Source organism: Lissotriton helveticus, chromosome 1_1, assembly GCF_964261635.1.
Source record: "Lissotriton helveticus chromosome 1_1, aLisHel1.1, whole genome shotgun sequence".
Classification (NCBI taxonomy): domain Eukaryota; kingdom Metazoa; phylum Chordata; class Amphibia; order Caudata; family Salamandridae; genus Lissotriton; species Lissotriton helveticus.
This window is the reverse complement of record NC_136057.1, coordinates 440645616-440670573: the sequence shown is the minus strand read 5'-3', so window position 1 is coordinate 440670573 and position 24958 is coordinate 440645616. Positions and strand designations below refer to the sequence as shown.

General features: G+C 45.1%; 1 protein-coding gene across 3 annotated transcripts in view; it reads left to right on the top strand.

Moving 5' to 3' along the window:
• LOC144811058 (ataxin-10-like) overlaps positions 1–24958 on the top strand; it is a 1101028-nt gene that overhangs the window by 554773 nt on the left and 521297 nt on the right. For all 3 annotated transcript variants that reach the window (XM_078673828.1, XM_078673826.1, XM_078673827.1), the window contains one exon: positions 14274–14354. In XM_078673828.1, the coding sequence (XP_078529954.1) occupies positions 14274–14354 (81 nt within the window). The remainder of the gene's footprint in view (positions 1–14273; positions 14355–24958) is intronic.

Here is a 24958-nt window from a genome sequence, read left to right as displayed (position 1 = left end):
ATCACTGGCCCTAGAGTGTTCCTGTTACCATCTGGTCAAGTTTGGCAGAGTCCTTAGTACTGGTTCCTTGGTTGAGTTGTGTTTATCTAGGGAGTCAGCAATTCGACTTGGCTCTGTAAATTGAAGGTTATTTTTCTGGCTCTGGTACAATGAAGTGTAAAATAGAGTCATCAGTTTTTGCAATTGCCCCCAAAGCTGCAAGAACTGAAAAGACTGGTGGGCCATCATCAATTCCTTAGTAGATTATACTATTTGGATGGTATGGTGGCTCCCTCTGTATGTGCAGGATCTACAATCCAGGATGCCATTATAAGTTGAAGATCTCCCAGCTTGGTGATCTTGAATCATGCCTACTGAATCTTAATACTATATAGAGGGTTCTCCATAGTGATAGATTCAAATATTACTTAGTCCACAATAATACCATCTTATTGGACTGGCCATATTATTTGGCAAAAGTGGTTATTTTACAATGTGTTGCACACATACTCACCCATACGTCAAAGCATTTGTCTAGAAAGTGCTTTACAGTAAATGTATTAATCAAAGTTCCGCAAAATCAGTCCAAGTGCACTTTATCCTTGTCGCTGAATCATTTTCTAGGCAAATGTGTTCACCTTCCAATTTCAACATGTGTTCCATCCAATAGGTAGTGTGGCAACCAGTCCTGAAGATGTATGGACACCTACCTGATTGTTACAACACAGTGTCCTTCAGGCTTGGTATCCTTCATATCCTTGTGAGTCTGTTGAGGTGCTCCCATACAAAATGTGTTGATATGTTTCGGCTTATGTGTAAAATCCTCCTAAGGACTCATTATTACTTTTATAGTTCGTACATCATAACAGTAAAACCTCCCTCCACAGGAGGAAGCAGCTGAGTGCTGCGCTTAAGTCACTGAAGACAGCACACTGCTAGGATTCTGTGTCAGCAAAGTTGCTCACAGGAAAACATACGGCTTCAACATCAGATCTTTTAAGACATTTAGGGCCCGATGTAGGTAAATCTTTTTTACCACTTCTTAAATACCGATTCATACCGAATCGGTATTTAAGAAGTGTTAAAAAAGAGGAGGGGAGATGTAGGTATTTCAGATTCGGTAAATACAGAATCGTTAAGATTCGGTATTTACCGATTCTGTAAATACCGAATCGGTAATGCCCATTGATTCCTATGGGCATTGAAGCCCATAGGAATCAATGGGCATTACCGAATCGGTATTTACAGATTCGGTAAATAACGATTTCAGCAATGGTGCAGGGGGTGTCACTTTGACACCCTCTGGCACCCCAAAGATAGGCATGTGCGCCCTAAGGGCATGTCTGTGTGTCACATGGCACAGGTGTGCATGCACACATGTGCATGCACACCTGGATTCGGTATTTTACCACCCAATTGGATTGGGTGGTAAAATACCGATTCTTAAAGCCCTGTGGCACTCTGACATGTGCCAGCTACATCTGCATTTACAGAATCGGTATTTTACCGAGTCTGTATTTACCGATTCGGTAATTTTACCAAATCGGTAAATACAGAATCGGTAAAATACAGATTCTGTAAATGCATGCCCTATATCTGAAAACCCTAATACCGGTCGGAAACGGCCAAAATCGGCCGTTTCTGACCGGTATTAGGGCTCCTACATCTGGCCCTTAGGGTTCTATCAGTAAACAACCTTCAGTCAGGCCCTCGAGAGTGCTAGAATTTGGTAGGTCATGGATGTTATCATGTCCATAGATCAAGTCAGAGCTGGTATTGAGCAACAGGATGGGAGAGATCTATCTGTTGCAGGATACACTGAAGAAGGCTCGTTTGGGTTAGAAAGTGTAAAAGCATCTGGAGTCTTCACAATCAGAACAATGAGATTGGCATGACGTGGTCTGAAAAGTGATCCAGGGTTGTTTAAGTACACTTCCCATTTCCCCCTATCTAGGTGGGGCCTGTAGCTACTGGGTTCCCAACTACTACTATATTTGCCCACACGGGAGGGCCTGCCTCAGGAGCCATCCTTGCATATATTTGTATATCTGGGGATCAGAAGATAGTATCAGGAGTGTCTGAAATGTTGATGGAATCAATGGGGATATTATGGAAAGTAACCAAGTTTATACTCTACGTGGCACAGTGTTTACCTTCGTGACAGCTCCCTTATGTGAACGTCTTATTTGATGGTTTGAATATACAAGGGCAGCATGGTTCTCCTTGTTTCTGTTTTGACTTGTATCAGCCTGGGCTGCACATAAACATAGTGCCAAGGTTTGGCCGCCCTGTGTAGTAGTGCATTAAAGCTGGCTAAATGCTTTCTCAAAGTCAAATCTTCTGTACTCAAGATCTTTGCAAATCAGAATATGATGACCACGTGTAGTGAACAAAATGTGTCAATAAAGATCCCACAAGATATAGTGGGATAAGCTGTGTAGACGGAATCCTGGCTCTCAATCCCTGCTAACACCAGAAGGTATGCAGTTCTTCAAATGATCAGACAAGTTAGCGGAGAGTCGGGAAACCCCTAGTTCTGTGTTAAATCAGGGTGTATTAGAGAGGGAGGAAGATAATTCTTCCTGTTGGAACTAGTATCCTCCTTTCACCAATTGATGGTTTTGCCAGTGGTCGTTTAGCTTGTTTTTAGTTCGGAGAAGCGAAAGGCAGTGGAATTTTTGCTTCTATAGAAGGAGGTCAGAATAGTGTTGCACACAGACGTTTTTCCAATTACATCTGGTCCACCTAGGCCTCTCACACCCACTGCACCATGCTGCAAGGAACAAAAGATCTCCGCTAAAGAGCCCCTTTATGGGTGCCCGTCTGGTATTTCAGCGCCGACCCGACGAGGAGCAGGTCCGTATGATGAAGCATGACACCTCTAGCTGGCTGGGTGTGTGAGGACCCTAGTTCCGACAAGAAGAATTCCCTTCATCCCTCTCTAATCCACCCTGATTGAACACATAACCAGGGGTTTTCCAACTCTCCTCTCACTTGTCTGATCATTTGAGGAACTGCATGCCTTCTGGTGTTAGTACTTGACAGGGCATGTATGCTGGACCTCCAAAAAAAGCCCTATAGTCCCTCCGTTTTGTTGATTGAGCTCAATCCTGACTGCCACCTTCTCCTACTATTTTTCCTTTATTTGCCTTCTTGCATCCCAGTGGCTTTCCAGTGGGTGAGTTTTGAATCACAACAGTGCCCATAAAATTAACTGGTACGAAAACAGCCTCCTTGCTACAGGATTGCCGTCCGGCTAGTATTCAGACATCTACCTGCAGGTTGCGGGGCTTCAGGGGAGGGGGGGCGGGTGGGGAGAAAGGTCTCTGCAATGAACAACCTTACCTTGCCGGGCAGTCAACCAGGTCCCACCCACAAACACGCCCTGCACAATCCTCCAGAAGAGAGGACACTGTGAAGAGGGTCGGTCCTGCTTGCAGGAACCCAGTGGGAGAACCACATCTCAACCACAGTCTCTAATCTGGTTCCACACAGTTACTAATATAACCTGGACAGTCTCTAGCTCATCATCAGAAGATAGATATTGTTATTTCATTGTAACCTTCGTGTTGTTCCCTTCTCACGTTGTCTGCCAGATGTTGAGTATTCATGCAGCTTTGAGCATTTCGAACAGAAATGCTTTACAGAGCAGGACAAGTGTCAGAGTGTGGGGGCACACTTGGGGTTAACGGTGTGAGAGTGTGACTGGTAGCTATGACATCTGCAGGTGTTGCTTATATGCTTACATTTGTATTGATTTTCGATTTAAAGGGATCGCTGTCTCTTAAAAGTTCTACTACCCTTGGTCCCATTTTTTGACCTTAAGTGTTTCCTTGTTTCTATTTCTGTACCTAAGCGCAATCGCTGGATTGCAAGGAATTACGTTATTCCTACTACTAATTCTTCGTGGGCTCTCCTTTTTCCCTACCTCCCTCCTCCCCCCCCCTTCTGCTACACCACCACCCTCCCCCCCTCCCCTACACTTTGCATTTATTACCTTTTAAACTTAGACGTATGTCACACCACGCTTCCCTATACACTGACGATTAAATTAAAAAGATTTTGGAGGGTCCATCTCTCTTCTCTGGACCACTGGATACTTCTAGCACAACAGAAAGCTCTATTTTTGAACAGTTAGAGAAAACTACCAAGAAATTTATTAGGCTGCAACAGATGGTATGAATGCTCCTTGAGTACTTGAAAACTGACACAATACCTGCAGACTTGCAAGGACGCAACACCCCTGGAGTTTTCACTTGCATTAAGAAATATCTCACTGGGTTTAGCTACATTGGTAAAACGTGCTCAAGACACTGGATGGTCTTCGGCATTGATATAGCTACAGAGGAAATTAACAAACTTGAGATCGAAATAAATGACATTGAAAAACAAATCAAAGAAGACAGTAGCATCAAAGACGCAAAAACACTTTTGGACAAGGTTGAAAAAACTATCTCTGAATTCTACAGAATAGAACAGAACAAGAAAATCACCAAAGTAAAATGAGAAGTAAAAAAACTACAAGATTGAGAGAACTTACCCCATCTTAGTCAAAGACTTCTATTCCAATAAAGCATACCTGGGACCACACACACAACGCCCGTTGGGTAGATTTAACAAACAACAGAACATTGTACGGTTCTCTGACACCTCTGCTGATTCATCCTATCTTTCGGACTCAGGTGAAGGTCCAAGCACATCCAGAAATGGGAACAGCAACACTGATTTTTTTAGACAAGGATCAGGGACGCCAAGCCAACCGGAGTACTACGCGACCCCCACGCTCGACCCCCACGTTAGTACAGTGCACCAGGAGACAGGCAAACACGGCAGAGATATTACCAATGGTGAGACTTCGGATACACAACACAAAGAAGGCCATGACTACCAATACCAATAATAGGCCTGACCCAGACCCAAATTAATTCTATCATCTAGTTGGAAGTATCACGCAATAATTTCCACGACTTTCACTGCAATGCTCTTCTGGAATTCTTAATTTTCACACTCTCCACTACTCCCACACCTTGGCGCCAGCGCGTGTATGTAAGGTTATATTTAGTTACCCATGTGGTAATTCCACGTTTCTTATTGGATGACTGTGTTCGAACCTCCACAATTTAAACTCTTTCCCTTTTATTTCCCCCTCATTTCCCTTTGCTTCTTTCCCCTTCCTCTTTCCCTTCACTTACCCTGGCTACTTCCCAGACATTTACTCTATTTTTCAGTCCAGATGATGATCCCAGAACCTCTCTTGGGATCAAAACTTCGTCGACAACTACATCTTAACTCTATACTGTAATTCATTATATATGTGGAGTTCAAAATGTATTTTTCATTGCGACTTTGACATATTTACATTTTTTCTTCCTAAAAGTCACTTTTAAGTGACTTGCCTGTGGTAAGGAAATCGGCTGATTTCCCATTACCCTGTCACGTCTAGCTCACTCACTTTGTATATTTTGTTATGTTTTTCATTACTTGTGAATACATTTCTCGATGCTATCAATTCAGACACAAACGGAGCCAATCTTGATTGTGATATTTTGGCTACATTTGTATTAATTTTCGATTTAAAGGGACCGCTGTCTATTAAAATTACTACTACGCTTGGTCCCTTTTTTGATCTTAAGGGTTTCCCTGTTTCTATTTCTGTGCATATATCGAGTATTTCACGCTTGATATGTAATCCCATGGCAGGGGTCGCGGGTAGAGGAACTGCCAAGGTGCCAGGATGCCAGTCATGGGAAGGGCTACAAGAGGGATAGATTGTCATATATGTTGCCTTAACTATGGTGGGGATGGATTTTTTATTAAATCTTGAATGTAGGGCGATAGGGAGTGGCTGTCTGTTGGCTAGGAGGTGCCTTCCAGTGGAGGAGTCCTGTAGATGGCAACAACAAGTACCTACGAAGGCTGCTTGCTAAGGTGAATTTCAGGGAAATATTCAGTGCTTGCCTTAATTACATCCTTTATCAGCATAATTACGTTTGAATACATTTCACAAACTACTGTGTTGCTTTTTAGAATATATAATATAATTATATGTGAGGATATATGCATTTTCTCAGAATATGTATGGATGTTCCCTTAAACTTTGCAGGTATTGGGTTCTTTATTTGTAAGGATGTTACCGTGCTGTTGATTCACGTTGAAACATCCAGCCACACTGGGGACTTCCACAGTATTGAGTAACCCAACGTGACTGTCAAACAGAGGAGGCTCAACCACCAGTATTGACAATGCAAAGTATTGGTGCCTGAAACAGCCTTAGATAAGAGGATCTGGATGCAATATAATCTGTTTCCTTGTAGCATTCGCTGCCAATGATACCCAATGTATTTTTAATATTATGTGACATGAAACAGGTAGGCACTACAGTGCTGACAGGAATCTGAATGTAGTGTTATCCCTTCCAACAGACCTGCTGCGATTTTCTATGGCAAATAAAATAGTTAAGTAATCCAAGTTAAAGTCTACTGTCATGGTCTAACCTAAAAAGGGAATACGATTATTACATATTCTTTACAACACTTATAAGGAGGGAGCATAAGATCTGGATACCACATACACTTGTCAAGACAAGGAGAATTGTCTGCCACTTTTAATACCCAAATGTCTGACCAGACAAACCGGAATTAATCCAGCCACGTCCTGGATGGCCAGAAGCTAGAAGATCTGTTTTTTTTTTGTCCTAATAATACTCAATTGTTCGGGTTTAGACGCATTTTGTGTAAGCCAGTTATAGTACAGGAATTGGCAGTTTATTGTAATTTTTTTTAAACATCTTCATATTTGTGATTTTGTCGCTACATCAGAAGATATAGTAACGATTGCTCGCACTAGCACAGCGATTCAATAATGTCAATATTTTTTATGCTGCACGTCTTAGGGTTGTACACCAATAATAGTTGTAAGCTATATACCGCCTCCCAGCACACCTCGTGCTGTATTGCCCACCCACTCCCATCCTTTATGGCCGTCTGCTATCTGCCTTTCTCCGCATATCGTCTTGATGAGTGGGACATGTCCGATCATGAGTCTAGTCGTCTCCCAGCTCTCGTCAGGTCGTAGAGCTATCCTCAGCTGGGCTCCATTCTTGGTGACCCTGATCGAGGGCCTCTAGCATGTCTCGTCCCCATTTAGGGATGGTCGGTCCCCTCGTGGAAAGTTAATGTATTGCTATATAGTGCTAAAACAGTAGTAGGCGCAACTGCAAATTTGTGCATGCTTGGGCCTCGGGACTACGCATGAATTGACGAACAGTTATCTCAAATACAATGTGTATCACTCTCCCCAGCTGCATGGTCACCTTTTCCCAGTACTCTCGCAGTTTGCTGCAGCACCATGCCATATGCAGGAACTGGGCTCACCCCTGACATTCTGAAGTCCTGACCGGGTAATCTTCTGCAATCTGGCAGGCATAGGTGCAGTGAAGGTAGTTGAAGTGTGTCAGTGTAAAACGCACATTACTCGCCACCTCCTGCACTTGCGCACAAGGTGTTGCCAATTTTTCCATCAGTGGGGTCGGTAGATCAGCATCCCTTGCCTGCGCACTCTACTAAAGATTTGCCATTTCAGTACACTTTTAAGTGCTGCTGCCCATGCTGAACCCACTTGTTTTGTCAGTCACAATGTATGAGGGGGTTCATTAAATAGGTTGGTAGGGCCCATGTGGGAGTCCCTCTTTGATCAGTGTGGCCTCCCACTTAGCACCCCAGAACACCATTCTGCTGCATGCTACAATGTGCAGCACTACAGTAGAGCTCGAGATCCGACAGTTCCAGGCCCCCATCGACTTGATCCAGCTTAAGTACTGACAGGCATACTCTACTTCTCTTTCCTGCCCAAACGAGAGGAGTTAGCAGTCCATCCATCTCCCAAAATACAGGCCTCTCGAATGGGTATATTGAATTCTGCAACAGGTATAAGCAGCATGGTAGGAGAACCTTTTTTGCTAGCACCACTCTACCCCTCACTGAGAGCGGAATATCCAAAATTGTACGGAGGCTCTACTCCCCTGTAGTGCCTTACCCAAATTGTGCTCATAGTGTGTTGGTACCGTGTGCGTGACCCAGATCTCCAGGTATCTAAAAGTCGAGCTCTTGCATGTTAGGCCTAGATAAGGCAGCTGCAATTGCTTCACAGCTGCAAATCCCAGCCGGGGGGTAAGGTAGAATTTTGTACCTGTTTATTACGTACTGGCCCGAGACACTCGCAAATGTGTCAAATCCCTGCAGTAGCATTGGCTTCAACTCCCTGCGCCATGTGACATGTACTAGCTCCTCATCCACATACATGGATACTACATGCACAATTCTACTCACTCGTATGCCCCATGGCTCCATAGCCAAATTGTGAATGGCTGTATTGCCAATGCAAAGAGTAGAGGTGACAACGGACATGCTCGCATAGTATCCCTCCCCACCTTCCAGCTGCGGGATCGATGGCCACCTGATCAAACTCTTGACATCTGGTTTCTATACAGCAGTCGGACCCAGCAGAGAAAGTTTGTGCTAATGCCCATTGCCCTGAGGACCTCAAACATATAGTCCTATCCCAGGGAATCAAATGCTTTTTCATTGTCAGGTGACACAAGGGCGCACTCGTCCAGGGTCTGCTCAACCAAGGCCATGACATGGGCGAGACAACATATGTTCATGAACCTGTTGCGCCCTGCTATAAAGTTACACTGGTGCTCATGTGCTAGTGTTCCTATTCTGGGCAATAATCGGTTAGCTAATGTTTGATGAGGATTTAGTGCCTGTATTAGCCATGGACAGTGGATGGTATGCGCCCATGTCTTTTGGGTCTTTGACAGGTTTTGCCACCATAACTATAATGCCTTCTCTCATTGTATCTGGCAAATGGTTACTATATTTGGCCTCTAAGTAAATTTCCACGAGTTTGTCTGCTAGGATGTTGTTGTACTTACATTTCCTTCTGCTCATCCAGTATGCGTGTGTGTATGTATGGAACCTTGGAATGCCTGATAACTGTGTGGAATGTTGGTGTGCCTGGTGGACTGGAGGAATGACAGTTGGTGAGAGGTGGCTGAGCAGCAAAGATGCAGCTCCTTGTGGGGCCTTGAACTAACCATAAATCATCTTGTAACAACTTATCTACATGCAACTACCTTCCTGTAGCTTATAAATAAACCTAAACTTTGGTTTACCTCGTGACTACAAATGTTCTTTTCAACAGATGACAGAGTACGTTTGATAGAATTCGTAAGGAAAACATCCCCGCCAGGGGTCTTACATATGGGCAATGCATGGATCACAGCCATCACCTCTCCCTGAGTGATCTCTAATTACAAGGCGTGAACGTCTGCCTTGGAGAGCTGCAGTAATCAGAGTCGCCATAGGAATGATTGGATCTGCTCCAGATCCACAGGGTCCGAATTCACATAAAGGGCAGTCAAGTAAGCTGCTAGTGTTTCGTTTATGGCAGATTCTGTCATTGTCGCAGTCCCGTCGGGCCTATTCAGCGTTAGGATCGATGAGGTCAAGGCTTCTTGCTTCAGCAGCTAAGCCAGCAGGGTTCCTGATGTGTCCTCCTCTCTGTGCAGTTTCTGCCTGTAGTCTCCGAGGCTGTGCTGATCCAGGGCATCCTACGTGTCTGCCATGTCCCTCTGAAGATCCAATGCCTCCTCCGTTCGTTCATCTCCCGTCCCCTCTCGGGCCTGCAGTCCTGCAAGTTGAGTCTTCTGTCGCATCACTGTCCGTCGGAAATGTTGGTGATACAGTATACCTTGGACATGCATTCGACACGGAGGACTGCTTTCAATGCATCCCATTCTGTCACACGTGTCTCCGTGGTCCCCCAAATATTGTCTACATACTCTTCTATGGCCGCTTGTATCATTGCTGTAAAGACTTCATCCGTGACGGCTTCTGGATGTAGCTGCCAAGTCAGCGTCTACGCTTGAGGCCCTCATCTCTCGTAGTCTATAGCTGGCTGGGATTGATCAGAGAGGAACCTATTGAGGTAACAGAGTGTTTGGTTCCGAAGGCTAAACTCCCTAGTTACAAGGATACAGTCTAGTCCGACTGAAGTGTGCGCTAGAGACATGAGTATTGTTTATCTGCAGTCCAGTCGTTCCTTGACCTCTAGTAATGCCTCTGACATTTTGGGTTTAGTGTGGTATTTGGAGGGTAGAGGGGAGCTACCTACATCACCATCTAAAATGGAGTTACATTTTCCAGCCCAAATTAGTTGGAGAGCGGCATATGGGTGAGCATTGTGTAGCAAGACAGAAGTCTTTGTCATCAATGTTAGGTGCATATGAGTTTAGAGAGTCCACCTCCACCCTGTCCAGTAATCTGTAAACCAAAATATGGCGACCCTTGACATCTGTTGTGGAGTGTCTATGTTGAAAGGGCACCCCAGACACCACCCATATAGCAAATTTCTGGGCACAGGAGGAATATGTGGAAAACAGCTGACCACGCAATTCTTTCCTCAGTTTCCCTGCCTCCTCCTCTGTTATGTGTTTCCTGTCACATGGCTATCCCATAGCACCTGAAGTAGGCATGTGTCCTATATTGTTTTGGTAGGTGTAGGTGTTAAGGCCACGTACGTTCCATGCGGCTGGTCTTAGTGAGGGCCTGTGTGTGGCACCAATTTTGCATGTCAAATGTAAGTGTGTGTCTGTGGAGCCAGCCGAGGTCCACAGTCCCATCAGGCAGAACACTATTCGTTCTATGTGCTACCTCTCCTGCACTGCATGTGTATGGTGTGCATTAAATAAACTTCCCAACACCCCCCCCACCCTGGTAAACACCCTCCTATCTAGCCAACTCCGGCTTCCCCATCTCACCCAAACCATGGTGAGAGCCTAACACAAGGTAGTTAACTCAGCTACGCTCTTAACACAATATGGGGACGAACCTCAACTCGTGAGTGCCAACAGGCTTGCAATTACCCAGGTGTGCACCTCAGGAGCTGATCCCTCAATCACCCAAGTGCTGCTTGCTTAGGTGTGGGCTCGGCACAGGCACGCAATGGAACTGCTCTGTGGCTCTTACCCCTGCCGTCCCCAATCTCTGTATGGGGTTCACGCTCAAGGCGCTTCTAGTTGGCTGAGCAGTCGTAAGGCCCCTCCAGAAATCAAGTGTCAATGATGACTGAAAACGTACATTTTAATATGATGTATCCTTCACAACCGATCACCTCACCCACCTGCAATCTGGGACAGAATTCAGCCCTGCACAGCATTGAAATGTTTCCCCGAATTTCTCCTTATTCATAGGGGTGTCTTTTACTCACTGTCCAGGGCCTGACTCCGTTGTCCCCTTGTCCGGGTCCTCCGCCTTTCGAGGAAGGTTCATCTCTCATGGAGATGGCAGTTCAGTGAATGAGGGCCTAGTAACCAAGTCCAACGTGCCATCCTTGCAAACCATCAGCCGCTCCTTTGGTGTAGCCATCCTTTCTCCGGACTGGATCCCCTGTTGGGGCAGGCGTATTTCACGATTGTCTCCATGGGGGCGACCCGACTTACCAGTCGTCACCACAGCCCTTGTTTTCCCAGCCAGTTCCGCATGTCATCCGGGCATGGAAGAAGTGCAACTTCCCCCAGGGTGGACCATATGGGCGGCAAGAAAAAGGTGCATATATTTGCATTACATTACAGTTGCAGTTTCTGTTTCACGGTTTGCACTGTTGGTGTACCTTCTGTGTGTAATCCAGGAAGATGCGGATGGTTTCACCCTCATAGCTGGGGTCCCAATCAATCGTCACTGCTCGCAGGATAGCATTCCTGTCCCTGTAATTCAGTATTTTAGCAGGCATAGGGGAGCTCCAGGAAGTGCAGCCGGAGCAAATGCCCTGTGCTCTCTCTCTATCACAAACATCTGGGAGAGGCCTGCAGGCTCCAGTGCCTCCTGTGTACATTTATTTATTTAGTGCATTTTTATAGAGCGCGGACATTACCCGAAGGTGTCAGAGCGCTGTACAATAGATCCAGTTACTTTTCAAGAGAAAAGTGTTACACAATAGAACATTACAAAGATAAACAGGAGACTTAAAAGGAAGGGTACACAAACACAAAATCCAACACAGCATGCAAGGGTGAGGAATGTACAAGAAAAAATACAAATTTACAATGATGAGCGAACTTCCTAGAGGGGCTTGAGAAGGAAAGTATTAGTTCTGAAAGTGTCTTTGGAAGAGAAGAGATTTGAGGTCAGCTTTGAAGATCCGGGTAGAGGATGTGGCACGGAGCAATGGGGGAAGCGAGTTCTAGATTCTCACTGCATTGCCTGAGAAGGATTTTACCATCGATCCTTCCCTTTTGAAGTATGGGGCCTCCAGCAGAAGCTTTTCCGCATTGCAGGAAGGTCGAGAGCCTCTGGACAAGTTCAAATTATTCGCCAGGTAACGAGGGGAGGACATGTGCAAGGCTTTGTGTGTGATGCAGGCAGTTTTGTAAATAGATCTTGCCTCGATCGGAAGCCAGCGAAGAGAGGACAGGATAGGAGTGACATGGTCGCTTTGTTTACATCGCTCAAGGAACAGTTTGGGTGCCTTGCCCTCCACTCATTGTGGAAATCTGATGAAGCGGAGGTTGCTTCGTTAGGACCTGCCCTCCAGGTCCTCCAATTTGTCCTCCAACCGAAGACCCTGATCCGCAGCAGTATGTTCTGTAATCCGTAAGTTTGCCACCTCTGCCTTCGGGTGCTGTACCACCTTTACCGTGGCTCGTGAGCGCTCATTCACCTTGTGCTGATCTGTTTTTTCTAGGTTTATCTCGAGAGCCAATGTGTCAATTTTATGTCCCAACTTGTGGCCTGTTTGCTCCTTTGGCCATCAGGATGTGTGCACCCGAGGGCTTTTGCGTCGCTTTCATCCGAGTGGTGGTGTCATCTCCTTTGTTCGTGCACTTTTAACCACTTCTAGTTCCCCCGACGTCCTGGTCTATGCGAGTCTGTTGCATCTGGCGTGGATAATGGTTGCTCCCCAAGTTGTACTCCTCGATAGCACTGCAGTGGGAGGGACGGTTGTAGGTGCACTCACTCTGGTCTCTCCATGCTTGGGGGGATCCAGGGTTTCCGGCACAGTCTCGAAGATGGAGAGACAGCTCCTGCAGCATGACAGTGCCCCCTCCCATATCTTAACATACACCTCCACAGCCAAGTGGCCTCTATGTGCGCAGTACTCCATGTTTAGCAGGAGGGGAGACAGTATGGGGGGTTGCCAAGTATTAACACGACTTTCCTGAGCCGCAAGGATTATCAGTGCATTGCATCCAAGACTCAGCACGTGGCCAGGTGCCCTATCCCACCTGTCCCAGCAGTCCATTCGCACCTGTGCTGCCAACAGGGTTAAAGGCACGCCCCAGGTGAACTCCAAACTACACCTGCGGGTTACTAGTAATGTCCCCAGTTAGGATAATGAGCTGGTGGTGCTGCTGGGTGATTTGCTGCTCCTCTTGTGTGGCTGCTTCCACCTGCCAGGCGGCGGTGGGGGGATGTGGGGGGTCAGCCTTCACTGGCTGCAGTGCACTGTTCCCAGGCCAGGCAGCAGGGCAGGTCAGTCTCCATGCTCATCAGTCGGAGGGAGCCGGGAGCTTTGTGCAGGCCTGCAATGAGAAGCTCCTCCTCGCTACCATCCCTGCTCCAGCCGCATATCACCATTCTCAATGCGACAGCAGACCAGGACGTCCTCCAGTCTGCAATCCTGCAGGCCCCAGGTGGTGTGCTGCTGGTCCGCCATGCCTGTCTCGCCTCCAAGGTCGCCTCTCCCTTCTGGAGCTGCCTTGCGAGTCAGGGATCTCCGAGGCACTGGCTGTTGTTTGTGGCCAATTTGTTAGTGCAGGCGTGGGTCAGCTTCCTCCAAGTTGCTCTCGTTACAGGGGATCTAGTACAGATTTGGATGTGGGCCGTTGACCAGTGCTCATCCTGTACAGGTGCAATGTATTTTGGGGGTTCACGGTCGGGCACTCCTATGCCACGATGATGCAGGATTTCCAGAGCAGCTGCCGGAGCAAACCTCAGAGAGTGTGGTCGGCCATATTTCCAGGCCACGCACCCACCTGTAATTAAAGTAAGGGTCACTTAATGTATTTTCTTGAGGGATGAAATCTGATATTCGCATTAAAGGTTTATGTGAAGAATGACTGGTCCCACACGCACCCCTTTTCAAATTATTTTCCATGGTGCATCCATTAAGAGAAGAGTTTGTGTATAATGAATGCTGCCTACTTACAAGCTTTACAAGATCAAACAAACATGGTTGTCTGTAACGTTTTAAGCTGTTGACCAAAGTGTTTGACTTTCCTTATTGTTTTTCAGGTTCCTGATTGTAACCAACCATTTCCTCAAATGCCCGGCATTGGTGGAAACCATGTTTGCCAAACTGAGCAATCAAGAAAGGTAACTCCAAAACAGTATAGATTTTCACTCTCCCTATTGAGTATCCATTTCATATGGCTGGAAAGCCGGGTGGTTTTCTAGTTGGAACCAGAATCCTTAATGCAGTTTTTTTTATCATCAATGGTTTAAAATTGCGTTGTGAACATTGCATCTTATCCACAATTGACAGTAATTCGTGTACGGTTGCAGATGCCATGTTGATGCCATTTCTCTATAAAGATATATACAAGATAGGGAGAAAACCTTGGAGCCAGTATTTCCTGTTTGTGCCCAGACCTGTGGAACACGACACCCAGCTTCATTTTGCAGCCATGTTATCAAAGATTCAGCAGAAAATATTACAGTGACGGTGTAGAATCTGTACTCTCTGTGTTTTGACAGCTTGAACGGCATTCCCAACACAATCTTAAACATAAAAATACTTTATTGCTCCAAGATGCACCAATCGCCTGATTTGACAAAAAACATAAGGAATTCCTTAATAGAGTTGTACTCAGAGCAACCAGCTCTCGATTAACAACCTGTGCACGTGCAGCATTCTTCAGAGAGCAAGTCATTGGGAGGGTAAGTGAGTGAAGACGGTTTGCTTACAAAATGAGATCGCCGATCAGGGAACAATAAAGACAATCCATTCTCGTGAAAGGAGGAGCAGTTCATACGGGGAAAAAAGTTAATAGAACGTTTACAGACTCTTAACAGTGGTGCAAGATCAGTTTTACCTGATGCTAAACTGCCTCTTTACAAAGGAAGTTCAAAACATAACATTCTCTGGCCAAGTAGCTATAGTTTCCAAGAAATTGATCCCATATCCAAGTAGCAAATCGATTAATGAAATACAGTCGTCAGACACAGTTACATTAAAAGTCTTGAATGCAAATGTAAATGTTTGTGAATTAGCAAAAATTATGTAGATTTTTTACCAAATAACATTTCTTTGTGGGTCAGGTCCGACATAAGCCTAGCCCCGTGTTTAGGCTGACTGTAAATGTTCCCCCCCCCCTCGGTTTAGCCATATATTTAGGGCTGTGCAACATGTACCATACCACTCCCCTTATTATTTTTTTAACGAATAGTTATCATATACAAAGAGCTGGCTAAATGTTAGGTCTTTTGCATTTTCCTTCCTAAATGTTATAAATGTTATTTCTCCTTGATAGATGTGGCTATTAAGTACATTTTGGAGTGCATGATTGTGCTATGCTTTAAATAGTTCTTCCAGAGTCTGAAGCCTCCTTACTTGGACTATTTGGCTAGGTTTTATTCTCACTGTCAATATTTGCTTTTACTGGAAAGAGTGTATTATTTAGATACTAGTGAACTGCTTCACCTAGCTCGCTCACTTTCATCTGGTGCTTGCTCAGTGCATTATGTTGATGACATCACCATTTCGGATTCTTAACCAGAAAAGAGCTTTCTTGCCAACAAGAACAAACACAACAATTGGCTTGATACCCTCAGAGAAATGCTGTTTGTTTAATCAGCAAGTCAGCAGGTTAGTATCAGAGATCCAATGATCTCTGTATGCTGCTAGTTGTTTGTTACCTAAATTCAAGGCAATTCCAAGAATTGGACAAGGATGGCTCCCTCATGAAATGTGACATGCTTCATCATTTGCCACCTCGTCCCACCCTGGTAAATTGTTACTACGAGGGGGGACTCCACCTCAGAATAGGGCTTTTCTGAAGGAGTTCTTAGATATTTTTTCTCTCAGGACAGTGATTTAGGTCGAGTTTATGACTTTAAAAAAACATGGGATAATCCACTAAAGTATCCTTTAATTTGGTGGTATCCCTGGTTGATTTAAAGATTACCATGGGGTAAATACAGGAGGCATACTTAGTTGTAATAGCCAGTATGCGTCACTGTACAAATAATTATGCCAACATGTTTCTACCTCTAATCAGCCGCGGGTCTAAGGCATTTGTCAGGGCCGTGTCGATGCCTCCTACACTGCAAATAGTAAGTGCTGGGTGGGTTTAGATATAAACAGAGGGACTACCTCTCAACTGGTGTCAAATTAGTGATAACCTAGAACTATTTAGCTAGGTGCTTTATGGTCTGTTCAGGGTGGGTCTCACATGTAGTCACACTTTCATCAAGGTCGAGAACCCACTTGTCACCTAACTTGCCCCGTCGAACAGCCGTGCCGTCAAGCCCGTTGGACAGAAAAAGAAATGCATACAAAATCAGCCTATCCTTTGACTGATCAATAGTAGGATCATTCGAGCCATGGGTTAGCCAAATTGAGAACTATGACACCCATCAAGAAGCAGAACATAGACTCTGTGGGGAACAGTGTATCCATTCATGAGGATGTGACAATTTTGATCATCTCAAGCCATGGATCATTGTTAAAAGATTTTTTGAGGCTGCTTGATGTTCTGTGCCTAGTTTATCTAGTTGCAGACACAAGATGATAACCATTTTTGCTTCTAGACAACTACAGTTCAGGACATTGTAATTTCATAGCATTCTCTGTTTTTCTTAAGCCTGGGTGAGGTCTATACCTCTGCCCAACACTGCACTTCCAGAGGTATGCTCAAGCAACCATCATGACTGTTTAAAAATTTCAACTCAATGGTAGTCTTCATTTTGCTGGGCCAGCTACAAAGGCACAGGATCGAGCCCAACAATGTACATTGCAAGTTTGTTGAAGCCTGCTCCACCAGCCACTACTTTTACGATTTGAGGAGAACTAACACAAACCTGTGTGTCATGGGCATTACTGCCTGCTTTGTCCATGGCAATACCTGCTGTCTTATAAACATTTCTTTAAATCATCTACCCTGTGAGCACCGACTGCCCTGCTTTGTTGTTATCACTATCTGTTACATGCTACCACTTGAGAGAACTCTACAATGCAAGAAAGATGAAGTCAAAAATTGATTGGGCATGTTCCATTTTGGCCCGACACAGACTCAAAACATGTGTAGCTAAAAATTACCTATACTGTATTTAAAAAAAATATTTGTGTCATCATAACCCTTAATGGACCCATACTATAATTTTTATTTTGAGAACAAACCCTGCTATAGATTATGGCTATTTTTATATTGTTTGAGACATTTTTTTTCAAAAACATTTAGCGGGTTCTAGATATTGCACCCATTCTGTCTGGACTTGGTATTCTTTAGCTCCTTACTGATTTGTCAAACTAAAATATTTGCAATGACTGGATAGGCCCAGAGGGGGTGATACAACTGATCAGTGCTCCTGTGCTTAATTACAATGGCCAGGGTATTTATTTAACAATATTATACTCCTTTCTCTGATTTGAATTGGAGAGCCTAATTCTCTGGTGGAGTTCAACGTAAATTTAAATTCTGCTGATTGACTGAATTCTATGGAGGAACGTAAGTAGCACGCTGTATGTCATACAATAGTATAGAAGATTCATCAGAGCAGCATGGCTGTTCGACCTCATCCAGTATGCCTGACCCACCCGATCCACCTGACTTGCTCAACTCACCAGTGGCTTGGCAGCGATCCCCGCCCTGCACGCCTGGAAAAGCGATCCTGCTTTCGGCAGCTGAATACGAGCCGCGATTGAGACGGCATCGGTAACAGACGCGGGAATCAAAACAAGACCCGCCATCAAAGGGCTCTCCTTCCCGAAATAAAACATTCACTCTCCTGACTGGATACTCGGTCCCCCCGTTACTCTGCCATGTATGAAAGGCAATTGTATATATTTTTCAAGACAAACATGATTTATATACTTGTCCTGAAGATGATGCCATGTATCTGAGGTTTGGCATCGAAACGTCATCGACACATTAGTACCATATGTTCCTAAAACGCTCTTAATGCTCTGTACAATAGTACCCTAACGCAATCAAGTCTGTACACTGACTACTAGTACACAGACCGCCTTGTTCGCTCTTGCCTGAAATCTGTTGTTTTGTCTTGTTCCCTGTGGGTCACGGGCTGTGCCCACTTGACATTACTTCTGATTCATTGCTATTTGTGTGCATTTTCCAAAATAAATTCCTGTCCGGCTGGACAAAGGACATACCAACAATCTAGTGTATGTCTATTCTTACCCTGATCTCTCAAATACTAGGGTTCACTGTTTTTTGTAAATTGCTCAACTCACCAGGCCGTCTCTTGGTTCACCACCCCCCAGCTTACCGTGCAACAGTGAGGTGGAGTCACCATGCCTTGAGGTTTTTTCCGATTGCAGCCGGCAGGTTGAACGCCGGCAGAGGTGTCGGGTGGGGTAGGGTGGCAGAACTCGGGCAGCTGCAACCAGCAGCCTGGGTAGTGGCCAAGGTGTCTGGAGCTTAGGGGCTGACTGAATCGAAGCTGAGCTATCCCTTGCACCATAGCCCTACTTGGTGCACTTTTGGTCGAGCAGACGGAACGGTACTGCCTATGCTGGCAAGCTGCTAGTAGTTAGTCCTGACGGCACTGGGTTGAGTCCCGTTTGGCGACATTGTGTCTGGTGTGGCTTCCACAGCGGTGATCACTGCCACCATTTTCTGCCCAAATCCGGATAATTACCTGTCCCTGCGCAGCCAAAACATATGTGAGAAAAACATCGTTCCTCATCGTATTTCATTTACTGGACTCTTGGACCAGTTCACATGTGGCACGCATCCCTTCTTCGTAAATCACCTATTCTGACCCTCAAGCAACTGGTAACTACACCTTTTGCCGCGGTCACACCACTTAACACATCCCCACCTCCTAACAATAACATTCCTAGAGATTACAGTCTATAAAGACCACTTCCTTTAGACAATCAGATCGGGTAAATCCAGGATGATGCCCCCTCGGAAAGCTGTCCACAGGAAGAGGAAGCAAAAGCTGGAGTTTTTGACTAGAAATGCAAAGTTAAAAACAGCTCAGGATACAGGCAGCCTGATATCTCCAATAGCACAGATGTTTTTCAAAAATACTGAAAATCTGAACAAGTTCACAATCCTCAAGGACCCTCCAGCCCCCATCTTGTCAAGCACAAGTGATTTACCAGGATTACCAGGACCCATAATCCCGCTCTCAAATCAAGAGGACTTGAAACTAAATAAAAGTGACTCTGTGTGTGAAATCCATGATAATCCTCAACAACAGCTGACTGTAACCACAATCCTACATACTAATTCCAGGGATGCTGGCACATTCCAAGCACTGTCTCAAATAGTGTCCTTGTGCACAGTTTTTCACAGTCCTCTCAGTGTTTATCCAATGAATTTTCTGGCGAGGAACCAAAACGGCACAATTTTAAGCTATAATATAGTGGAGTCTACCTGTATTTCCCACATTCATTCAACTCTGTGTAAGAATGCCCAACCAAACATCACCTGTTCATTCGCAAGTTTTGAGGCATCAGCAAGCACCTCAAATCAAATAAGGGTATTCAATTCTGTCCAGTCAGCGGATAAAAGTTGGTCACATCCACCAGTTACTAAAACCGAACTAGACCGTGTCTTCAACTACAACCATGAGACTCAGGTCAGCTTAAAAAATTATTCTAAATTAGAACTCTTGGACCAGCTGCACACGAACAGCTTTATGACGGCTTAGCCAGTTCGTTAAGACCAATGCTAGATGACATCACAGTAAAACTAAATATATGACTCAACAACCTTGTCTAACTCACCAACATGGACACAGCCACAGTGGAAAGAAGACTGCAAACAAGAGCAAATTGATAGCAATGCCCCATCCAGTGTGTCTATCTTAAACCAAGACAACAAGTTAAAGAACACCTGGTCTACACTATCAACCACTTTTCAAACCTCTGTAGAGTCCTTGAACTATCAGTCAAATATATTAGATGTCCAAGTTGATTTGCTGAACGAACTAGCAGCCTTTATATCAGGCATAGGTACAAAATTGGCATACTTAGACTAGTTAATCATTCGAGCCTAGGACACTTATCCCCTTTCCCCAATCAAGTGGTCCTGTGGTGCAGTAATTGATAAGTTAAGCACTTTGCAAAATATCTTGACACTGTTATTGGATGATATAAAACTAAGCTCAACACGCCATCTTTGAAGCTACCAAGTCAATAAAAGATTTGGCAGAAAGAAAATTATATTCTCATGCTGCACCACGAAAAAAGCTCTCCATCGAGACACACCCACCAAAGTTTGAAGCCACATGCGCAACAAAGAAGCAGCCGATTAGATCAAAGTCTTATGGTCATTCAATAAGAGCCATCCAACAACAGGTCAAAATAGCAACTGGAAATCAAGAGACACTAACTGCAAAGGAATACGTCCAACAGGATGGAGACCCACTGCCACCAAGTGTACAGAAGGGTTTACCCCAAACAAAACGGCAAGAAAAAGGCTAAGAAAAAGAAGGAAGAAAGGAATGAATACAGCCATAGTAAGCAAAATTGTATGTGACATATACCCATTTTTAGGTCAAACCTTAGCGCAGCGCGCATGCGCTGCTCTAAGGAGAGGGCCTCTTAGAGCTGACCAGCACTTCGCGCACGAGAGAGCAAGCTTGTGCTCGAAGTCCTGATATTCCATTGGCCTTTGCATGCGTCTTTGCAAAAAGGCAGCACGCAATTGGCCAAAGGCGTCTTTTTGTCCCACCTTTTTGTCCCAATGTTGATGTCCACGGCCCAATGCTTGCGGTTACGCGCAGCAGCAGCATCCGTTTCCAATTATCGTGCCCAGACGCGGGTGCAATAATTGGAAACAGATGGGCTGCTGTTCGCAAGCGCGCGCGCACCACTCGCGGGCTTGTTTCTTGGTAAGCATTGCTTTCTTTTAGCAGAGCTTCGGACAGTGCTTCTGTTCCCACCTTACATCTGCATGCCTTGAATGTTCCAATGACCGGACGCTATTCTGCACATTACACAAAAACTGGCATTCCATCTGGGCGCCGGTGCCCCCTTGAAATATTCTCTTCCGGTAAATCCATTAGCTGCCAATATTATAAACTAATAGTGTTATGCGTTCAATTGTTGAATAATTCTGCTATTAGGAAATTAATTCATTGCCCTGGTGATTCAATGCTTCGTACCGCGGATTCTTTGTCACTTTTTATGTAGCGGTGTGCTCAGACCTTGGCAGCGCTCAGTGGCACATACCATTCTACGAAAAACAATAAAACGGAACCTGTTTCACAGCGAGTTTGAGGCGCGTCCGGGGGCGTCAGACTGAGGCTGCGTGCCCAGAATTATTCATGGCTGCTGCCGCCCGGCGGGGGGCATTTTGGAATATATCCTCCATCTATCATATTCCAGAGGCGTGGTGCATTGTGGGTCTGTGGCAACATCACCCATCATGCATTGATGGGAGAGAGCACGTTTCCAGAGTCACCTTACTCCACTATGATAGATCTTCACTAGTGCCCATTCGGGCCAAGGATTCCGTCCAAAATACTCTGCGCCGACAGCAAGCCGAGCCCTGAGTACAGGTAGAAACTGTGTCCTTCACCATGCCAAGGACCATCGCCCTGTAGGTGGCAGCAGGTAGGATGGCTCCGGCTTTTTTTTGGTACTGAGGCTAGTCGGCTTCTTTCTCAGGTGCCCAAGCACATACTCATAAAAGCTCATTTCTATTTGAGCAAGAAGCGCCTTATCGTCGTGATTCGTGTTACAAACAAGCCGCTTTATTTTGGCTGCCTATCTTGAACTCTATCTGTCCCAGAGCCTGGTACCCCTGTTTGGGGAGTTCCTGGCGCACACAGCGCGAGGCAGCCTCCACCCTGCCCTATGCGCCGTCCCCTCCCTACCCCCAGCCCATGAAAATGAGAATTGGAGCATCTGCATACTCTGGGGGAGTTTATATTGCTTTCCCCCTCAGCAGAGCTGGGCCGAAATGAAAACTGGATGTGGATTCAGCCTAAAACTGGAGCGGAGCGCATATCTGAATCTAACAAACTACAACCAAAGCTTACCACTACGGTCTTATTTAACGCATTCTGTCAACTTACTCTCATTTGGCGGCTGACACTCTTTTCACTCATATTCACCTTGCTCTGAAAAAATGCTTCCATAGACTTCAATGGACACCTGTGGTCCTCTTCACTCGCCCTCACACCCTCCACATCCGTCCCAGCCCCAGTCTATAAGATGTTACCTCCTTGACAGTTTTTTTTTTACTGTAGTTGAGAAATATTTTTTTTAACTTATGCTGTTCGTCATATAGAAGATGTACTTTAAGGTCACAGCTGAGTGGGGTAAGGTCGTTTTCTAAGGAACTGCTCTGTGAGGTCCCCGGCAAAGCGCTGTGCACTGTGGAGTTCGAGGCACAATGTTAGACAGTGACATCACAAATTATTGTGTATTTGTTAGTTTGACGTCACATTAATGTTGGCATATTAATATATAGGTTTGCCTTGGGTTCTATGGTGGATGTGTGCGATCAGCACGTTTTGTGAGGGGGCGGTTAGTGCAGGAAACTGTCAGGGTACTGTGCAGTATGATGTTACAGGCTTTGTGTAGTGATGTGCCTTGCACAAGTGTCCCAGGTGCAGTATGATGTTACCGGCTTTGTGTAGTGATGTGCCTAGCACAAGTGTCCCATGTGCAGTATGTTGTTACAGGTTTTGTGTAGTGATGTGCCTTGCACAGTGTCCAGGTGCAGTATGATGTATGTTACAGGCTTTGTGTAGTGATGTGCCTTGCATCAGTGGCCCAGGTTTAATTTTCTGATGTGACAATAAAGTTTAGATACATTTTATTTATTTATCAGTTTTAAAAAGCTCTGTTTGTTGTCGTTCATAACACTGCAACATAGCTTAAATCCATTGGCAAAGCCAATAGCTCTGGTAAAACACATATAAGGTCCCAAAGGTGAGACCTATTGGCTATGCCAATGCTTGTCTTTAGAAGACAGCAAAAAGAGCCTTCACAACTGACCAACAAACAAGTAACCTTCCAATAGCAGGTACTACCCATATCACTTCCATGATTGAAAGCGTAAACACTGGCCCTTATCCCTGTGATACAGACACAGTTAATGAGGACTTCGCTATAAGCCATCAAAACGACCAACATGCCCTGTTGGAAATCGAAGGCAAAAATAGAGGGCCAAACCTTCCTGATTCTCAAGTATGTCGCCCATCTTATTCAGCCACTCAAGTTCAAATAATAATAGTAACCATTTCAAATAGCCAGAATAGAGAATGACAGGAAGGTAAATTATAGAGCGGAAATGAATACGGTCATCCAAAATATAAAATTCATGCCCCTAACGTGGACCAATACAAATTGAACAGGTCTTCTGTTGCTGGTCCTACTATTTCACAAGGAGTCTCGGTGAATACTACCTTGAATGAACAGGGTGGAACAAGGACTCTTCTATCCCCAGAATATGAATCCAAAGGTCAAGACGATACATTTCATAGAGGAAACATTCTGAAACTCCTGGGAGTCTTGCCCTTGTTGGCGAATCTTACTACCAGGGATATAATCTCAGTGAAATTCTTAAGGTTGTTCAAGAACAATACAAGATCAATCATCCTTGTAGATTGGGGGTCCCCTGACATATCAGCAATGATACTAAAAAAAACATAACTTTGACACCTGGGGAATTGCCATCTCCCTTAATGCTCAGCCCTTTTGTCCTTACTTATTGAAAAATCCCTCAACTAGAACTACAATGAGATATCAATCTCTGGGGCATTCAATACTTAAAAGAGCAAATGGCAAATCGCCCAAAAGAGTGTAAAACAAACAAAGTATTATCCTAACGGCCTCTTGCCCAGTGGAACCCACGGGAGCTCACAATGATGGGGGCTGGCTCCCATTGGCCCTGCAATAACCTTTTACTTCATTGACTGCAAGATCAAGCCGTTCATACAAAAACAATATAGACTGTCTAAAAATGTACTCATGGAACATCGCTGGGGCAAAATCTAAACTAGAGGATGTGCACACACCATTGAATTATGACACCTTCAGGAACTTGGGCAGTGACTCATCTACCAATCACAGGTTCCACACTCTATAATTCTCCTACAGTTAAATAACAAAAATATGGAAGACCAAAAGGAGGCTCCACAGTGGATGTATATCTCTCTTTATGCATTGAAGTAGAAGTTCAGACAGAAAGCGACCACAGGATACAAGTCCTTAAGTTAAAGAACTAAAATAAACAAGGAAAGTCATTCATTTTGTTGATTAACGTCTGCATCCATCCGGATCCGCCAGCACACGGACTGCCCAGAGGCTCAACAACTTAGGTTCGCTGTACAGAAGATAATTCTCCCAATAGATCAGATGAGATCCTGAGGCGTTACCAGCTGCCTGGTCTTCCACCTCCTTCCGAAGTCCTTCAAGAGTAGAGTAGGGCACACTTTCTGCACTGTGCAGAATTCCTTCCTGGTGGGGCCTCCTTCCTACTGCTGAGTCAGCTCAGGCAGGTTCCCCAGTTCAGCCATATCTTCTCCTGTAGGTTCTGGGCTGTCTCCCTCAGGTTCAGCCTCCTCCCGGACCATGGGAATTTTAGGAGCTGGTTTCCATCCCCTTCTCTTCCTGGCTGGCACCTGGGCTACTGTTTCAGGATCGAGGTCTTTCTGATCACCCTCACTGGCTGCCATGGACCGTGGAGTCAGGCTTGCCCACTTTGGCAATCCTAACATCTCCAAGTACGACCTGAGCTCCACCTCCTTCCCAGCGGTATGCACCTGGTCAT